This window comes from Quercus robur, chromosome 3, assembly GCF_932294415.1.
Source record: "Quercus robur chromosome 3, dhQueRobu3.1, whole genome shotgun sequence".
Lineage (NCBI taxonomy): Eukaryota > Viridiplantae > Streptophyta > Magnoliopsida > Fagales > Fagaceae > Quercus > Quercus robur.
Window position 1 is genome coordinate 36114188 of NC_065536.1, and position 20246 is coordinate 36134433.

Sequence of the window (20246 nt, forward strand, 5' to 3'; positions counted from 1 at the left end):
AAATGACTATTGAGGGGTAAACGGGTTTCCATAGAAGGTGGGGAGAGCCGGTGGGTCAACTTCAAATACGAATGGCTTCCAAACTTTTGTTATAGCTGTGGTTTGCTCAGTCATAGTCTAAAGGATTGCCGGGACAGTTCAGCTAATGTTCTATAGAATAAGGGGGAGCTGCAATACGAGGCTTGGCTGAGAGGAGAGCCAATGAGGAGAGGCAATAGGGATTTTCTCAGTTCGGGCATGGAAGGAGGCGTAGTAGGAGGGGGTGATACCGGAGTTAGATCGAAAAAGGAGAGAACACAACCTGCTGAAACTGATGCGGTTGGCGAGGTAGGTAACACTCACGTGCCTAGGCTTGAAGCTAGGGGTGACAATAACCTTACATGGGATGAAACAAAAGTGGCTTCCTCAATGCATCTGACAGAAAATTTACATGAAGAAGGAAAAGTCAATCTGAAGGAAGGAAAAGCAAAAGATTTGATAGCACAAACTAGTGAAAAGGCTACTGATGTGAAAGCAGCACAACTCGAGGCTTCTGAAGAAATGCAGTGGGAGAAAATCACACGGCAAGTGGAAGATCCCACTTTTAAATTTGAAAATAAGTAGATGCAAAGTTTGAAGGTGCACGCGATAAGCACGGACTCAGCTGATGTGTCACAGGGCCCAGTTGCAATGGTGTATGATGGCAAAGTGGGTTGGACCACGGAAGTTTTAGGCCCACGTAGCAAACATTGGAAACGTTTGGCTAGGGAATCAAAGGGTAAGAGTGAAAGTGAAGAATCTGGCCCAAAAAGCAAAAAAAGAAATGGACCAACTCCTTTACAAAAGCTGGATCCAAATGCAATTGACCAGAAAAAAAAGAAAAGGGACGAACCAGAGGAAGCTTAAACTAGAGAATGAAGAAGAGATGGCTGGTGGAGAGGCGGAGGCTGCGTTGCAGCCCCGCCGAGCCCAATGAATGTGATAGCTTGGAACTGCCGAGGTATGGGGTCCACCTTGGCAGTTCGTACCCTCAGCGACGAGGTGAGAACACGTGAACCCCTACTGGTCTTTATAGTTGAAACCAAGGCCAAGGTAAGTAGAATAAGAGGGATTCAAGCAAAGCTGAACTACACGCAGGGCATCGTTGTTCCTAGTGATGGCAGGAGCGGTGGCCTTGCTCTGTTATGGAAGAAGGGTGTGGATGTGAGCTTTAAAAGTTGCTCAAATGCTCACATTGATGTGGTAGTTCGAGAGAGTCCATCATCACCTCCTTGGAGAGCCACAGGTTTTTATGGTCAACCAGAATCAGAGAAGAGGTAAATATCGTGGCAGTTATTGGAAGCTTTACGAGATCAGTGTGAAATGCCATGGATTGTCTTCGGCGACTTTAATGAGATTGTATACTCTCATGAAAAATCGGAGGGCTTGGCTAGAGATGGTAAACAGATGGCAAACTTTAGGGACTACTTAGACAGGTGTGGTTTATTTGATTTGGGCTTTGTGGGCCAGCGCTTCACTTGGTGTAACGGGTGGCATGGATCAGAAAACCAAACTCAGGCTTGATAGAATGGTAGCAAATGAAGATTGGTTGAGGTTGCACCCGGAAGCAAATGTGCACCATTTCTTAATGTCCATTTCAGACCATTGCATGTTGGTTCTAGCCTTGAAACGAAACCAGCCAAGAAAACCAATGAAAAAAAGGTTTATGTTCGAGGCTATGTGGACGAGAGAGGAAGGATGTAGGGAAATTATAGAATCAGTTTAGGATCCTCTTAGCTGTAATGTGGGGCTTTCAATCACGGATAAATTGAGGCGATGTCAAGATCATTTGCAGAGATGGAATTGGAGAGTCTTTGGGCATGTGAACAAGGTTCTGAGGTAGAAACAGTCAAAACTTCAACAGCTTGAAGCCATGGAACACAGGAATGAGAAGTCGGAGGAGATTAGGAAGATAAGGGCAGAAATAAATGAGTCATTACTTAGGGAGGAGATGATGTGGAACCAAAGGTCTAGAGCTCTATGGATCAAGTGGGGAGACCGAAACACAAAGTTTTTTCACGCCACAGCTAGTTAAAGACGAAGACAGAACAAGATAGTGGGGCTGATTGATTCTAATGGGGTGTGGCAGGAGGATCAGGGGAGGATTGAGGGCATAGTTTTGGAGTATTTTGCTGCTATCTTCAAATCAGACTTCCCAACTTCCTTTGAAGCCAATTTGAGTGCAATCAATATTCGTGTCACTCCTAAAATGAATGATGAGTTGTTAGCAGATTTCAAGGCAGATGAGGTGACGCGAGCAATCAATCAAATGCACCCAACAAAGTCTCCAGGTCCAGACGGTATGTCCTTGATCTTCTATCAAAAATATTGGGATTTGGTTGGTTTTGATGTTATAAATTGTGTCCTAAATGTTCTGAATGATGGTGTGCTGCCTAGTGGTCTTAATGAGACTTACATTTGTCTCATCCCAAAAGTCAAAAATCCCCAAAGAATCACTGAATTTAGACCGATTAGTCTTTGCAATGTTCTCTACAAAATAATTGCGAAGGTTCTAGCTAACCAGTTGAAAAAAGTCCTAGCTGCTGTGATTGACGAATCCCAGAGTGCTTTTGTTCCGGGGAGACTCATTACTGATAACGTCCTAGTGGCGTTTGAAACAATGCATTGTATAGACCAAAGAAAGAAAGGAAAGGAGGCTTTTATGGCTATAAAGCTTGATATGAGCAAAGCATATGATAGGGTAGAATGGGTCTATTTGGAAGCTATAATGAGAAGGTTGGGGTTTCATGATAGGTGGGTGTCTCTTATGATGATGTGTGTGACCTCGGTGTCTTATTCGGTTTTGCTTAATGGTGAGCCCAAAGGTAGAATCATTCCATTAAGAGGGCTTAGACAAGGTGACCCAATATCACCATATCTCTTCCTTCTTTGTGCGGAGGGGTTGATGGCAATGTTGAAAAAGGCAGAGTCTAATGGCTATATAAAAGGGGTAGCGGTGTGTAGGGGTGCTCCAAGAATTTCTCATCTTCTATTCGCGGATGATAGTATTGTATTTTGTAGGGCCTCCTTTGAAGAAGCAAGATGGGTTATGAAGGTGCTTGAGGATTATGAAGGTGATTCGGGGCAAAGGCTTAATAAGGAGAAAACTTCCCTATTCTTTAGCAAGAATACTAGTAGAGATGTCCAAGACCAAGTGAAGTCTTTGTTTGGAGCCCAAATTATAAGACATCATGAGAGGTACCTTGGTCTACCGCCACTTGTGGGAAGAGGGAAAAGGAAGGCTTTTAACCGTATTAAAGACATGGTGGGCATAAAAATTGCGGGGTGGAAAGGAAAGCTCCTTTCTAATGCGGGGAGGGAGATTCTTATTAAAGCCGTGGCCCAAGCCACTCCTACCTACACTATGAGTTGTTTCAAGCTCCCGGTAACCTTATGCAAAGAGTTAAATTCCATGGTTTGCAAATTTTGGTGGGGGCAGAAGGATAAAGAACGGAAAATGGCGTGGATTTCGTGGGAAAAACTTTGCATGCCTAAGATGGAAGGGGGGATGGGTTTTAGAGACTTAAATACTTTCAACCTTGCACTCTTAGCAAAGCAAGGTTGGAGGATCCAACAAAATCCTAACTCCCTTGTCCATAGAGTTTTTAAGGCAAAGTATTTTGCGGGAAGCTCTTTTAGGGAGGCGCAATTGGGTTATAGACCATCCTACGTGTGGAGAAGTATCATGGCAGCCAAGGACTTAATCGTGAGGGGGTCTAGATGGATCATTGGAAATGGTGAAAGGGTCCACATTTGGGATGATAGATGGATCCCAAGTCCGGACTCTTTCAAGTGGCAAGCCCGAGGGGTCTTTCGACTAACCTTGGACTGGTATCGAGTCTTATCAACAGGGAGACTAAGGGTTGGGATGTTAATTTGGTAAGGAATACCTTCCTCCCCCATGAAGTTGAAATTGTGCTGGGAATTCCAATAAGTCCTAGGCTTCCTGATGACTCCCTGGTTTGGGCTTGGACTCCAAATGGCCGATTCTCAGTCAAAAGTGCCTATAGAGCAGCTCAAAAGTTGTTGCCAAAGCTAAATCAGCATGGTGAATGGGGGGAAAGCTCAGATGGGTCAAAGTCTAAAGCCATTTGGAAGCTTATATGGAATCTGGACTGCCCAAACAAGATAAAACACTTTATGTGGAGGGCTTGTAGAAACATTCTACCATCAAAGTGTCGTATAAAGTCCAAGGGTGTGGATGTGGAACCGAACTATGATGTGTATGGAAGGGAGGAAAATACAACTCATATTCTTTGGGACTGTAAAACAGCAACAGAGGTTTGGAGTGCATCCAAAGTAAAGCTTCCTTATCTGCCTAAAACTCACCTAAAGTTTGTGGATATAGTATGAGAAATTAGGGAGAGATGCTCGGTGGTAGATTGGGATATGTTTGCAATTACGGCGTGGAGCTTATGGAACAATCGGAATACAATAAGACATGAAGGCAGAGGCAAAACCGTTGCTGAAATGGTTTGGATGGCAGCAGAATATGCAAAGGAAGTCAAGCAATCTCATCAAGTCCAAATCCATTCCTCCACCCCAGGCAAGCCCTCATGGTCTCCCTAAACCCGGGTTGGTATAAAATTAATATAGATGGGGCTGTTTTTGGAGACATTGGATGTAGCGGTGTGGGAGTTGTGATTAGAAATGAGAATGGCCAGCTAATGGGTTCGATGAGCAAAAAATTGATGCTGCCGTTAGGTGCGTTGGAGGCTAAAGCAAAGGTTGTGGAAGAAGGAATTCAATTGGCTTGAGATCTTGGCCTTAGAGATGTTATAGTTGAGAGTGACTCGCTGAGTATGGTAAATGTCCTAAGGGGGCTGGGTCCTTCTCCTAGCTCTATTAGGAAGGTTTCGGGAGGCATTGAAATGACTCTGAGGTAGTTCAGAGCATGGAAGACTTCTCACATCAACAGGGGTAGCAACATGGTTGCCCACTTAATGGCACAATATGCCAAACGGGTAGATGATTGGTTGGTTTGGGTTGAGGTTATCCCCCCTGTTATAGAAAACCAAATTCTGAATGATGTAATCAATATGAATGTTGTTTTAGATCAATAAAAAGTTTCTCCTGTGTTGTTTATCAAAAAAAAAAAAAAAAAAGACACGTGAAAATAATAATTAAATGTGATCAGATTAAATAATTTAACAAAAAAAAAAAAATCTTATGATTTTGGCCTTTAGTCTTTTAGACTTTAAGTAATTCTCTAGACTCTAGTCTAGTGATTAGGTCATAGGAAGGGATTAGGAAAAAGACAACCACTAAGAGGAATTACAACTGACCTCCATGTATGATGTATCAAGTGTTTTAAAAAAATTAAATTAAATTACTACATATCCATACATAGAATATAGTTATGAGTTCTTTCAACATTTTTACAACAAAGTTCATGTAACAAATACTTAAAAAAAAATTAATAATAAGTCAAGATAAAAATGAGTAATAATTTATCAACTAAATTTATTGTGAAAACGGTTATGCATAATCTAAGTATATATGTGTGTGAAATTTCCTCTTGAAGACTTGAATCCCGGTCCTTACCTTTCACACCCCACAAACATTTATACTCGTAGAGTGACAATCGCACTAAGAGTGTGCAGTGATACTAATATTCTTAGAACATTGGTTTATAAGCTATTTTTAGAAACATTTTATTAGGAAAATGATAAAATAATAATTGTTGGTGATAACTTTTTATATTTCCCATTAGAATGATTTTAATACTTTTCTATTATAGTTTATTAACAATTGCTCTAAAATAAATCAGTTAACATAACCCTTCATGTATATATACTACCATACACGTGAACACGTCAACCCCAAATTTAGCTCTCCCTCTCGTGCGTCCATTCCAATCAATTAAATATCGCAAGAAAAATCCAACTACCAATCAAAATTTTGGGAGTTGAAAGTAGACAAACTACAAGAAGAACTGGGCTTTTTATTTATTTTATTTTTTAAAGAAAAAAATAGACATGTTTCTGCAGCTTATTTACAAAAAAAAAAAAGAGATTGGAGTCTAGTGGTTTCTCTCAAGAAATCCTCCTAGGATCACCTTCTTCTTGTACTCCTCGGAATCATAACGAAAATATTGATCTTGTGAATTGAGATTCCTTTTTTTGAAACATGGGACGAAATAACACCATGCAGAAGTACAAAGAATGGCACAGAATCGACCCCAAAGTAACATTATCAATAAGGTCACCATAATTATAGATAAACCAACCAGTACTGGGTCAAACTGCTGCTTCTTCTTCTTCTTCTTCTTCTGAGCTATTATTAATAATGCATCATTTTGCCGAGTATTCTTGGATGGCGACGTGGCTCTTCTTTCGTTCCTACATGTGGGTCCCACACCCGTAGGCTTGATGAGTTTGGATTTGGGTTTGAATTCGGAATTAAGCTTAAACTTATTAGGGTCCGGTGGCGAACCGGGTTGATGAGTGGACCCAGTTCTTATCGCTTCTATTTTCCGACAAAAAGACGATCGCTTTTTATGCTTGTCATATTTGGACGCATCCACACGGACATGTTCCAATTTCGAGTTGATGTTGTTTTGTTCAGAAATATTATTATTAGGCTCGTGCCTTTTCTGAATCTGAAACCCCAAATAAAGCAAAGAAACACTTAACGCGTGCTAGTACAGTAAAAGGTAATAACAAGACCCAACGTCGACATTCTTTGTTTGAAGTGTTGAACTAATAATATATATATTATGCTGAATTTGTGCATATATATATATATATATTAATTATGACTGGCATGGTTCTCGGTTTAAATAATTTTGCCCACAAAAAAAGAAAAAGAAAAAAGAATTAATGAATGAAATCAGATACCTGATCTTGATGAATAAGCTGATGATGATGAGGTAGTACTTGTATTTCCTTATTAGAAGGATTAGGAACCTCCTTATCATGAGGCACATCTGGTTGAGAATTAAAGTTGGATATTGAGTTTGAAGAAAATTTGGAGTTGGAGTTGGAGTTTGATGATTTGTTGTCGAATTCGAGCGGCACGGTTCTGGTGGTGGACTTCTTCATGCTGAACCTTGTCCAAAAAGACCAACTTGCCTTCTTCTTTTTCTTCTTCTTCTTCTTCATGCCATCGGATTTGATATTGGTTTCCTTTTTGTACTCTAATACTATGTTATTATTATTAGAACATCCAAAGCAGCTTAGAAAATTGTTGGTTTTGGGTTTGTTTTGAAGGGTTTTCTTTTGGGTTTTTGCCATGGATATTGATGGAACAGATTGAAGAGAGAAAGAGTACTCGGCATGGAGAGGTGATATTATGAAGACTGAAATATATGGTTTAATTGGCTCACTTTCTCTGAATATTTATTAATTAATATACAATTTAATGCTGTGTACGTATAAATATTGCATATATATATATATATATAAAAGTAAAGGTATTTATTATAATTACCTCCACGTTGTGTTTTAGTTGGTTTTTGATTGGTAGTGAGAATGGGTTGGCCTAGCTAACAAGCTAGCTAGCTAGGAGGGATGACTTGGACTTGGTAGCTTTAGTTTTAGTCTTAGTCTTTACACGCTTTTCATCACCTTCTAGGCTTCTACATTGATAATAATGATATATGCCTTGCTCTACACTGCAACTCTCAACTGGCTACCATGTTATCAAAAAAAAAAAAAAAAACTAAAACTGGCTACCATGTTAAATCAAGCTATACTCAAATTGATTGAAACCCATCATTTTTCTAGTTAATTAATTTACTATAAATATATCACTTTCATAATTATGGATTAATAATTTCTTAAAGACTCTTTCTAAGTATTTGAAAGTTTTCGGAATCTATGCAAATTAATCATTTAGAATCAATCACCATTCACCAATACAAAGTCAAGAATAATGAAGGTGAAGGTGAAAGTGAAACAAATGTCACATTAATTTATATTCTCTTTGTTGACCGTTAATTAGCTAAAAATAATTAGCACTGACGACCTTTTGGATATATACTGTCATGAATAATTAGCACTGTCATGAATAGTGACTTGATATTTAAAAAATGAACCAACTAATTTGTTTAACCAATAAAAACCTTTTGACTTTAGTTACAAAGGGATTTTTTCTTCTCAACTAATCACTTAAAAAATAAACTATTCTCCAATGTTACCTACTTTAGGTACCTACTCCGTAATTATCAAAATGATAGATTGAAACCTAGCTGAAGTGATAGATCCTAGTCATTATTAATACTATACAAATATCATTTCTGACAAAAGAAAGATTTTGAATATTCAGTGTTGTGTTTGGATTGAACTTATTTTACTGAAACTGAAAATTGAAAACTGAAAATACTGTAGCAAAATAATTTTTAAATGTGTGAATAGTACTGTGGGACCCATTTTTAATGAAAAAATTGATAAAAAATAAAATTTGTGGGTCCGTGAACAGTGCATATGTGCACTGTTCACAGCAGAAAGTCAACATTTGTGGTTACTGTTCATTGAACAGTAATCGCAATACTCCAAAACGCGTGAAAAAAAAAGAAAAAGGAACAAAACGCAGCTTGGAAACGCAGACTTGGAATCCAAACACACACTGAATATCAATTATGTACTAAAAAAAAATTACAAATCTTATTATTAAAGGAACAAACATAGTCACACCAAACATAGACTAAGGGTCCGTTTGGATACAGTTGAAAACTGAAAATTGAAAATTAAAAAACACTGTAACAAAATAATTTTTAAATGTGTGAATAGTACCGTGAAACCCATTTTTAATGAAAAAGTTGCTGAAAAGTGAAATTTGTGGATCTGTAAACAGTAAAATTTGTTCTGAAAAGTGGAAAAAGTCAAAATTTGCGGCTACTGTTCATGAACAGTAGCCGTGTTGGTCTCTCAAACGCGTGCAAAAAAAAAAAAAAAAGAACAGAAAATGCAAAACGTGCGTTTGGGAAACGCAAATGCGCTTCCCAAACGCACACTAAGTGTGCATTTAGATACAACTTATTTTGCTGAAAACAATAAAAAAATATATAAAAATTATTGTTCATGTGTGAAAGTACTGTTCACATACCTGATTGCATTGTTCATGTCCTATGAACAGAGCAATAAGCGCTGGTAAAAAAAAAAAAAAAAACTGAAAACGCAAATAATCTGGACGTGTGCGCACAAACCAAACTGACCCTAAGTATATGTTTGGATTCAACATTTGCGTCAGCGCGTTTCCTTTTTTTTTTTTTTTTTGATGCACGCGTTTCACTGTTTCAGGAGACATAGAGCACTATTCATGCACTGTTCCCAGGACCCACAATCATTTTATTTAAAAAAAAATGGGTTACACGGCACTATTCACACATTTAAAATTTATTTTGTTACAATATTTTCAGTTTTCAATTTTTAGTAAAATAAACTGTATCCAAACAGACCTTAAACATAAACTTTTATTAAATGAACAAACTAAGATATAGAGAAAGCATCCTCCAACAAAACATGAACATTTTTGGCAAACAAAATCACTTGATAGACATACCAAATGATTAAGTCGAAATCATAATAACCCTGTATAATAATGATAAAAACAAGACGTGCTCTATGTGAGATTGTCTTATTTGTAGCACAAGACGTGCTCTATGTGGCCAATTCATTCCAGCGGCCTATATCATTTAATTATAAAATAGAAATCAAAATTTGAATAATTAATAAAGGAGGAGGTAGTTAATAAAAGTCAATTGTATAAGTGCTTGTGGAGTGTGAGGTGGTGTAAGGGATAGGGTTCAAGTCTCTAGAGAGTTTCACACGTATATTATAAATTTCTATCTTATAAAAAAAAAATAAAAAATAATAAAAAAGAAGAAGAAGAAGAAGAAGGAGATAGAGTGAATGGAGATACCCAACTCTTTATGACACCTGACTTGAATGAAGATACTTATTGACTTTACGAAACTAACCTGGAAAGAAGAGGAGAGAGTGATCGTGCCTAGTCCTGAATCTCATGCCTATACAAACCCACATAAGTGTGTGTATATATATAATGGCACTATATAATATGAGGCAACTGTACTTGCAAATTGATTTTTTTTTTTTTTTTTTGGAAAATTAGAGGAAATCAATCACTTTAAATAATAATTAAAAAACCATAGAAAGAACAAAAAGAGTTAAAGCTGCATAATTATTATTTTCTTAATTATGACAATATTTTCCCCCATTTGAATGAGTTTAGGTAAATTTCTACAGGATAGGTAAATTTCTACAGGATATATACAGTTAAGTCGAGGTTCTTCAAATATGATTCTACAAATAGTAATTTTAGAAATTCCTATGAACTAAAGACTATTGTCCAAGATGAGGGAGTGGGGGACCCCGAACCGGGTAACAATGTTTTTCCAGATGAACTTTTTGGCGTCCACATCTTTGATGTTCGCTAAAGGTTCAACTTCAACCCATTTAGTAAAGTAGTCAGTGCCAACGAGCAGATACCTTTTGTTCCCTACTGCCTTGGGAAAAGGCCCGATGATATCTAAGCCCCACTAAGCAAATGGCCAAGGGCTGGACAGTGGATTGAGGATCCCTCCTAATTGATGTATGTTTGGCGCAAATTTCTGACACTAGTTACACTTCTTCACGTATTCATATGCTTCTTTCTGCATGTTTGGCCACCAGTAGCCTTGGGTGATGGCCCTATGAGATAAGGACCTGCCTCCTGTGTGGCTTCCATAAATCCCTTCGTGTAATTCCTCCAGGATTAGTTTTGAGGCCTTAGGGTGTACGCAAAGCAAGTATGGTTCAGAAAAGGAACGTTTATATAGCTTCTGGTCCTCAGATAGCCAGAACCGATAAGCTTTTCTCCGTATCTTGTCAGCCTCGGTCTTCTCTTCGGGTAAGATGTCTTCCTTCAAAAACAATATTAGAGGGTCCATCTAATTAGGTCCCATTCTGACCTGGTGAACATGGATCACTTCTCTCTTCGTCACTGAGGGTTTGTACAATTTTTTCACAAGGATGACCCGGGGTAAACTTTGAGCCGAGGAGGTGGCAAGCGTGGCCAAGGAGTTGGCATGTGTGTTTCCACTTCTAGGGATATGCAGTAAGCTAAAAGAATCAGAACGTGACTGTAGGCGCTTAACTTGGTCTAAGTATCCTTGCATTTTTTCGTCTCTTGCTTCTAATTCCCCATTCACTTGGCCAACGACTAGTCTTGAGTCCGAGAACATGTTTATTGCTTTTCCACACAGTTTCTGAACCATGGACATCCCTTCCAGTAGGGCCCTTATACTCAGCCTCATCATTCGTGACCGAGAAACCCAGTCTTAGTGATTTTTCGATGATAATTCTTTCAGAAGAAATCAGAACTAGCCCTACTCCGGAGCCCCTCTAGTTCGCTGCGCCATTAACATATACTTTCCAGCATGTGGGCCCTTGTAGAGAGATTGTGCCAACTGATTTTTCATCCATGTCTTGCGTCTCTACTTCTTCTTCTAACGAGGGTTCAGCGAATTTAGCCACCAAATCTGCGAGGACTTGGCCCTTGATGGAGGTATGAGGCATGTACTTGATGTCAAAAGCCCCTAGAATCGTGCCCCACTTAGCAACTCTTCTTGTATAATCAGCACTCTGAAGTATGGATCTGAGCGGAAGCTGGGTTAGAACGATAACTGTGTGTGTCTGGAAGTAATGGGGAAGTTTCGTGTAGCTTAAACCACCGCTAGGATGGCCTTTTCTAGTGGTAAGTAACGGATCTCAGCCTCATGCAATGATTTGCTCACGTAATAAACTGGTCGTTGTATGCCGTCGTTCACTAGTATGAGCACTGGGCTTACTGCATGAGGGGCCATTGCGATGTAGGTGAACAAGACTTCATCGGCCTCAGGATTGGACATGATTGGTGGCCGGGATAGATATTCTTTAAGTTGTTGGAAGGCTAAACCACATTCCTCGGTCACTCGAATTCCTTCCATTTATTCATCAAGAGGAAGAAGGGTCTGCACCTGTCTGTTGACCGAGAAATAAAACGGTTTAAGGCAGCAATCATGCCGGTAAGCTTTTGGACCTCCTTGGGATTTTGAGGCGGTTCTAAGCTGTTGATAGCCCTGATTTGATTGGGATTGACCTCGATCCCCTTGTGGGTCACCATATAGCCCAAAAATTTTCTTGATCCTACCCCAAATGAACATTTGGATGCGTTGAGGTGTAGCTTGTGTCTCCTCAGAATTTCAAAGATGTCTCTGAGGTCTCTTGCTTGCTTGGACACCATCTTACTCTTTACCACCATGTCATCTATATAGACTTCAATACTCTTACCCAGCTGCGGCTTAAACATTATGGTCATCATTCTCTAGTAGGTGGACCCTACATTTTTCAAATCAAAAGGCATCACCTTATAATGGTAATTTCCAATGGGAGTGACAAAAACTGTCTTTTCTTGGTCGTTTACGGCCAATGGTATCTGATGATATCCTTGAAAGGCATCTAAGAAGCTCATCCAAGGATGGCCCACGGTCGCATCTACCAATTGATCTATCTATGGCATAGGGAACGAATCTTTTGGGCAGGCTTTATTCAGATCCGTGAAATCTACATAGACTCGCCATTTTCTGCTCTTCTTCTTTACCACTACAGTATTGGCCAACCACTTAAGGGAAAAAAACTTTCTTGATAGCCCCTTCTTTTTTAAGTTTCATCACCTCGTCCCTAATAGCGACAGCATGCTCCTTCAACGAGCGCCGAGGTAGTTGCTTCTTGGGAGTAACGGATGGATTAACGTTTAGATGGTGGCAGATGAAGCTCGGATCAATCCTTGGGGCCTCGTAGGCATCCCACGCAAATACGTCCACGTTTTCTCTGAGAAACCCAATTAGCTCTTCTCTCTTTTGGGGAGGTAGTTCCGAGCCGACTTGAAAGAATTTTTCTGGATCAATGCCAACAGCTACCTTTTCTAGATCCTCGCATTTTGCCTCCTCGGTTGATCCATTACCGGGCAGTGTCGGGGTGGCTGATTGCTATAAACCCCTTTCAATGGAGGCCGAGGACTCGGTATTGGGTTGGCATGAGATGGCAGCCACCATGCACTGTCTAACCATGGTCTGATTCCCCACAATCTCTTTAACCTGGCTCTCCGACAGGTACTTCACCTTCTGGTGCAGGGTAGAAGAGACAGCTCCTAGGGCATGAAGCGAAGGTTTAGCCATAATAGTTGTATAGGGTGAATAAGCGTCAACTACAATTGAAATCCACCTCTACCACGTCCGAACCGATTTGTATGGGCAGTCTAATCTGGCCTCTTGGAGTAACGGTCTTTCCCTCAAAACTTACCAAAGGGGAATTGTATGCCGTCAGGTCATCGGGTTTTAAGTTCAGCCCCTTGTACAGATCGGGGTACATTACTTCCACAGCAATGCCTTGATCTACTAGCACTCTCTTCACATCATATCCTTCAATCATGAGTGTGACTACCAGAGTATCGTCATGGGGTTGGATGGTTTCGATCTTATCTTTGTCTGAGAAGCCCAACACCGGTGAGGCTTCCTTCGTGGCCTTTTTGGACTCTCGATCGTCATCCTTGGTGGATAGCCGAGCCACAGACATCACTCTGGAAGGACAAGAGTCGGTCCTTCCCCGAGCAACAAAAATGACATTTATCGTGCCTATAAGAGGTCTTAAAGAGGTGTCTCTCCGGGACTTCGGATTCGCCTGTCCTTATTAACCACTAGAATGATGCAGGAGGTGCCTTAATTTTCCTCTCGAACTAGCTAGTCCAAGTGGTTCCTTAAGTTTCTGCAGTCCTCGGTGGTGTGCCCCGGTTTTTTATGGTATTGGCAATACAAGTTTTGGTTGTGTTTCATGGGGTCTCCTGCCATCTTATTTGGCCATTTGAAGAATGACTCGTTCTTGATCTTTTCTAGAACTTGATGCACTGGATCTCAGAACACAGCATTGACTGTCTGTGCGTCGGCAGATCTGGATTGCCCTGCAAAGTCTCTCCTTAGTCGGTTATTGTTATTAAATCAGTCCAACTTGAAGTCCCTCATCTCCTGAGGGATAATATTTGCTTTACCTTTACCCAATTGTTGGTCTTCTTCAATCCTTTTATACTTGTCGATCCGGTCCATGAGCAAGCGCAAGTTGGTGACAGGCTTTCCTGTTAGGGACTTCTTAAACCATGCTCGGCTGGAAGACCGCTCTTGAAGGTGCTGATGGCAACGTCATCAAAGTTACCTTCTATCTCATTGTACATCTTCCAGTACCTGTCCGAGTATGCTTTTAGGGTCTCCCCTTCTAGCATGGACAAAGACAATAGAGAATCCAAAGGCCGAGGAACCCTGCTACACGTGATAAACTGAGAGCCGAAGGCCTAGGTGAGCTGCTTAAAGGAAACTATGGAGTTTGACTTCAAGCCATCAAACCATCTCATCGCCACTGGTCCCAAGCTGGATGGTAATACTTTGCACATTAAAGCCTCGTCTTTGGAATGGATGACCATCCTCTAGTTAAACTGGCTTACATGCTCTACAGGGTCCGTTCGACCATTGTACATAGTGAAAGTAGGTTGATGGAATCGCCGAGGGAGCTTAGCCCCTTCTATCTTGCGTGTGAAGGGTGACTTAGAGATCCAATCCAATGCCTTGCTCATGACCTCGTTTATTAGGCCTTTACGGGACAGACTTTTGTGTCTACGTTTATGGTGGTGCTCTTTATCATAAGAAAAGGTCTCACTCGGTGGGGTTCTTGACCTTTGCCTATAATTATCATCCCCTTCATCATTAGAGGACGTATCTAAACTGGAAGGGGACCGCTTCCGTTGCGCACGACGTAGTTTCTTTTTTAAGTCATCAATCTCTTGTTGCAGGGCTTTATTATTGTCTTACCTTTGGGACACGTGACTTCCCACCCTAGAATGACTTGTGCTTGTATGGGTAGTACGCATACTACCCTCTTGATATCTCTCTCGATCCCTTTCCTGCCTAAGGTTAAGGAAATTGTCCTGCCGTTGAGAACCTACAGGCTCCGTTTGGTGTGGACCTGCTTGGCACGGGCCTAATCCCACCATGTTTAACCGTTGCACTTACTGATGCACAAGTTCTTCCCACAGACGGCGCCAATTGTAGGGTAACAATTTGCAGCCCAAGCCCAAAATGTATGGAGTCTTGGTCTAATGAGCCAAAGACAATGAATTTGTAGAGAATGAGTTAAAGAACTAGGTCCTAATGAGTTGGACAACGGCTAGTATTGGATTGCATAACGATCAAACACAAATAAAGGATGCTGATATCAATAGACTTTCAGTCCGAGGAGGTTAAACCTGTATATAATGATCACTCTTGGATATCAGAATGATTTTGATTGCTATAATATTATTTCTCTCCCTTTTTCGATCTCCTTCTCATGGAGGTTCTCTCACATTATATAGCCACTTTTAGGCCATCTTGATCCTACACTTGTTGATCATCTGAGTCTCTACTTGAGTGCCCGTTCCATCAGTCACCCCTTTCAGCCTTCTGTGAATTGTAGTAACCAAAGCAGTACTGTTCAGAAGTCTTCTCCACATAAATGCGGATAGAAAAGTAGCTGCAACGCATTTAATGCGGTGGTAGTAGCTTTTCCTTAGATATTTTGAGTTTCCTTCTTTCTCGTATGTTCATGAGGCACATTCCTATCGCTAGAGCCTTTTGGAGGGTCACTTTAATTGCTAAAGTACACACTTGAGCTATATTCGTCGCATCCGAGGAGGTATTCCTCCTCGGATCATCTTCCATTCATTCCCTGCTTATGAGACTTTAATTAGGGATCCCTTAACAACTATTTGCCTCTCCTCGGACTTGTCAATTGTCCCGGGTGAAGCCTAGAGCCCAATATATGATCTTGGGTCCTTACCCCTACAAATATTATATTTACATGTATTAATCACTTAAAAAAAAAATTAACATGCATTTAGTTTTGTTCATAACACATATTGAGTTATGAAGTATTGTACATTACCATTTTAGATTTTATATATGCACACAAACTTTTATAGATGGTCCCCCCAAAGATAAATTCTTGACTCCACCACTGGTTATAACTATAACAGATTTTCACTATAATATTTTCAATGTTCAAGACACAGAAAAAAAAAATAAAATAGTATCTCTAAACTTTATTTGCACCAAATTTCATATAAAAATTAGCAAGTATCCCCATAATTATATTCATGGCAATATGAGCATACCCATTATATATACTACCCTCATCACACATACTTTGCATGTGTGATGAAGGTTGTGTCATAATTTTCCTTTAAAAGAAAATTGGATAAGTTTGTTTTGAAGATATGGATTAGTAGGAGAGTGTCCTATTTTGTACGACTTTGAGAATGACCAACATCTACTTCCTCTCTATGGTCACCAACTAACGAGCTTTGTTGTGGAAGTTGATTCACACTGGCCAAATCTTCTTTTAGCAAAACCTCCTCTTCTCTCCATGAAAAAAAACAAAGGATGAAAGGTAATTTGCGATAAAGCCACGCAACTGATAGATAGTAATTTAGTGGAGAACATGCAAAGAAACTGAAAAGTAATCGAGTAAGTTGTATTTTTACCGGATTATCCTTTACCTTTGTCTCTGCTTTAAAAATAGGATGCAGGGGCATTTTTGAACTACCAAAAAATCCATTCCAAATAGAGGAAGTCTATTTAATAGCAGTATAGACTAGCCTCATCACACGCGCAAACTGATAGATAGTAATTTAGTGGAGAACATGCAAAAAAACTAAAAAGTAACCGAGTAAGTTGTATTTTTACCGGATTATCTTTAGTTTTGTCTTCGCTTTAAAAACAGGATGCAGGGGCATTTTTGAACTACCAAAAAATCCATTCCAAATAAAGGAGGCGCGTGTGATGAAGCTTTTTTTTTTTTTTTTGTCTAGTATCATAATTTTCCTTTTAAAAAAAATGGATAAGTTTGTTTTGAAGACATTGATTAGTAGTAGTGTGTCCTATTTTGTAGGCAGTTTAAGTGAAGTTGGAAATATATTTTTACCAGAGTGTCCTCAAGTTTTTTCCCTGTTAAATGTAAGGTTTCATTATTATTATTATTAATTTTGGATAAGTTTGTTTTGAAGATATGGATTAATTGGAAAATATCCTATTTTGTAGGCATTTAAAGTGGAGTTGAAGATATTTTTTTAGCGGATTATCCTTAAGTTTTTTCCCCATTAAAGTAAAGTTTAGGAGTATTTCTGAACTATATAAAAGTACAGTTCAAATATGAAAAGCCTCTTAAATAGTAGTAGTAGTAGTAATGCGTGTATATATATATATAGATGGGTTCAAGTTACACCTGGTGTAACTCTTTAAAGTTACACCCTTTCTACACCGTTAGATTTAAGTAGATTTAACCGTAAAAAATATGAACCCATTAATGTTAATTACCATATCATTTATTATCCCTTATTTTCTGAATTTTCATATCTGTCTCTATTCCCAAAATGTGCTTACATTCATCTCAACCAAAATACCTGAAACCTTTTATTTTCATATATGTCTCTATTTCCATATTTTTTTTTGAATTTCCATATCGTGACCCTTAGGAATGGTTTAAAAAAGAATTTAGAATCTTAGAGAAAGACTTTAGTACCGGTTCACTACAAATCTACATTAAAAAATTCAGCGTCACTGCATCCTTAGAGAGTTAAACACCACCTCTACTCCAAGTTATACAAAGACTTGAAACCAATTCAAAGGATTCTTTTGTGATCTCAAAGTCCTGGACTTTAAATTTATTTTGCGACTTATACAAACAAAACAAATTGTTGGTGCAATTGTTGAAACAAATCTTTATAATGCTCCAACATAATGATTTTTTGTATAATGGTATCAGTCGTGCAAACTACAAATCTTTATAATGGTATCATTCATGCAACTGTTGAAACAAACTATAATGCTCCAACACAAAAATCTTTACAAATCAAACTATAAACTCAATCACGTGTTTTCATATAACTATATTGAGTAAAAGGATGAGAGAAGAGAGATAATGTGAAAATTTTTAGGATTAAAAACAGATATGGAAATTCAAAAAATAAAAAATAAAAAATAATATTATAATCAACATTAATGGGTTCATATTTTTGACAGTTTGATCTACTTAAATTTAATGGTGAAAAAAAAGTGTAATTTGAACTCATACATATATATACATATATATATATATAAAAGTCTAAAGTAACATATCAAGCATTACACTATACTTGCATTTTTGTATAGTGAAACGCTTTATTTGGTGTTTGGGAAATTGTGTCAACCAATTTAATGACTTGGATGTGCGAACAATTATGTAAGTACGTGCACTATGTGAGTGTTTGGATTCGACGGGTTCGGCATTTGCGTTTTTCTCTTTTGCATTTTCCCTTTTTTTTTTTTTTTGCACGCGTAATGGGAGACAAAGGCTACCATTCATGTACTGTACATGAACAGTAGCCACAAATTTTGACTTTTCAGCCATTTTCAGCACATCAGTGGGTCCCACGGGACCCACAAACTTCACTTTTCAGCAAATTTTTCATTAAAAATGGGTCCCATGATACTATTCACACATTTAAAAATTATTTCGCTACAGTATTTTCAGTTTCAGCAAAAATAAGTTCAATCCAAACGGACCCTATATGTGCATTTTCGTATGTGCGTCCAACAAAGCCCTATTTTAAAATGTTTGTTTTCTTCTACACACACTGTTTGTGAGAATACAAACTTTCTTAGAAAGAACTACTTACAAGACAAGATTTCGCACCAAATTGATGGGCTCTGCCACTGCCTAAACTAATAGGACTTCAGAAGTACAAAATATTCAACTAAGAAAAATAAGGGAACAAGCAATGTAATCATAATATGTAGATATCTTAATTTAAGTTCATACAAATAAGAAAGATTCAAATCACACAAACTCCTAAGTTAAATTACAAAAACTATAATTAGATAATTCATGTGAGGCAAATGCACTTACAAACATGAAGTTATCCTTCCATTGACTGGAAATGTGAATCAAATTTTCAGATTTTTGTTGTTCTCCCTTGTGATAATACCTTTAATCTTTATTTATAGTAGACAAAACAGTTACTGCACTTCTCCTTATTTTTTGGTAACTTCTATTGCACTCTGACTTAGTGGATAACTGACTGATATTCTCTTGTTATAACAGGTCTTGCAAGTTTTGCTTTTTGGGCCTGGCTTACACTGATCAAGATTTGGGCCATGTGAACAATGTTTATTTTTTTATTTTATTTTTAGCCTAACACACACCATTTACTTTGCACATCTTTTTACAGCTTACCATAAATGCAGTGACATATCGGTAAATACTACCCTAATTGTATGTGCTCTTCATGAGTGAAAGATTTTTTTCTTTAATTTTTTTATTTTTTACAAGATGAAATTTTACTCCAGCCTAATCTAAGTATATATGTGTGTGAAGCTCCTTTCTGGAGACTTGAACCCTGGCCCTTGCCCTCCACACTCCACAAATACTTATACTTGGGTTTCGTGTCATAATTTTTTTATTCCTCATAATTGGAGGTTAAAGTGTATGTTCAATCATATTATGCATTTGAGAAGCGAGACCACCACGACCTTCACAACACACAGACACCCAAGAGTAGAGATTGAAGCAACATATTTTGCAAGGTTGAGATTTGTGTGTGTTGTGAAGGTTGTGGACCTTGTGGTTCTTTACTGTTTTGGATGTAAGAGCTTTTAGAGATGTTCAATTCACTTTTTTGAAAACACAGCAAAATGAAACCAAAACAAATATCAAGGGAAAGTGAAAGAGCAGTTGGTGTGCAATTAGTGCTCCGCACTTGATGGTGAGAGTACACATAGGTAGCACCCATTTAATTGAGCAAAATTATAAGATTGTCATGATAACTCTGTTTTCATAATTGGAAAATAACAAAAAGATGTCTCATTTTTCACAACTTTAACTCAATTTTTTGAGTTATAAGTTATGGAAAGTTAGAATAAAAATCAAGCCAAATAGCTTGATGGATGTTTGCGTCACAAAAAACGAGTAATGGGTTATGGAAATAAATTTATTTAAGAACAATCTAGGGGTTGGCCGAGTTGGTTGGGCACTCGATCTCAAGGTGCTTGTATTAGGTTTGAAAAAATTCTCTGGGCTAGCGATATCGCGAACAGTGATTAGTTTCTAATTGAAAACTTTGAGGATACACGGTGCGAAAGTAAAAAAAGAAAAAATTATTTAAGAAGTTATTATAGAGCTCATCCCAAA

The 20246-nt window shown here is 38.5% G+C and overlaps 1 protein-coding gene across 1 annotated transcript; it reads right to left on the minus strand.

Moving 5' to 3' along the window:
* Positions 1–5933: 5933 nt before the first annotated feature.
* On the minus strand, positions 5934–7376 carry LOC126717934 (uncharacterized). The gene is made up of 2 exons (XM_050419936.1): positions 6858–7376; positions 5934–6619 (listed from the first exon to the last, which is right to left on the minus strand). The coding sequence occupies exons 1-2, from the start codon at positions 7251–7253 to the stop codon at positions 6041–6043; spliced, it is 975 nt and encodes a 324-aa protein (XP_050275893.1). The 5' UTR covers positions 7254–7376; the 3' UTR covers positions 5934–6040.
* Positions 7377–20246: the final 12870 nt, after the last annotated feature.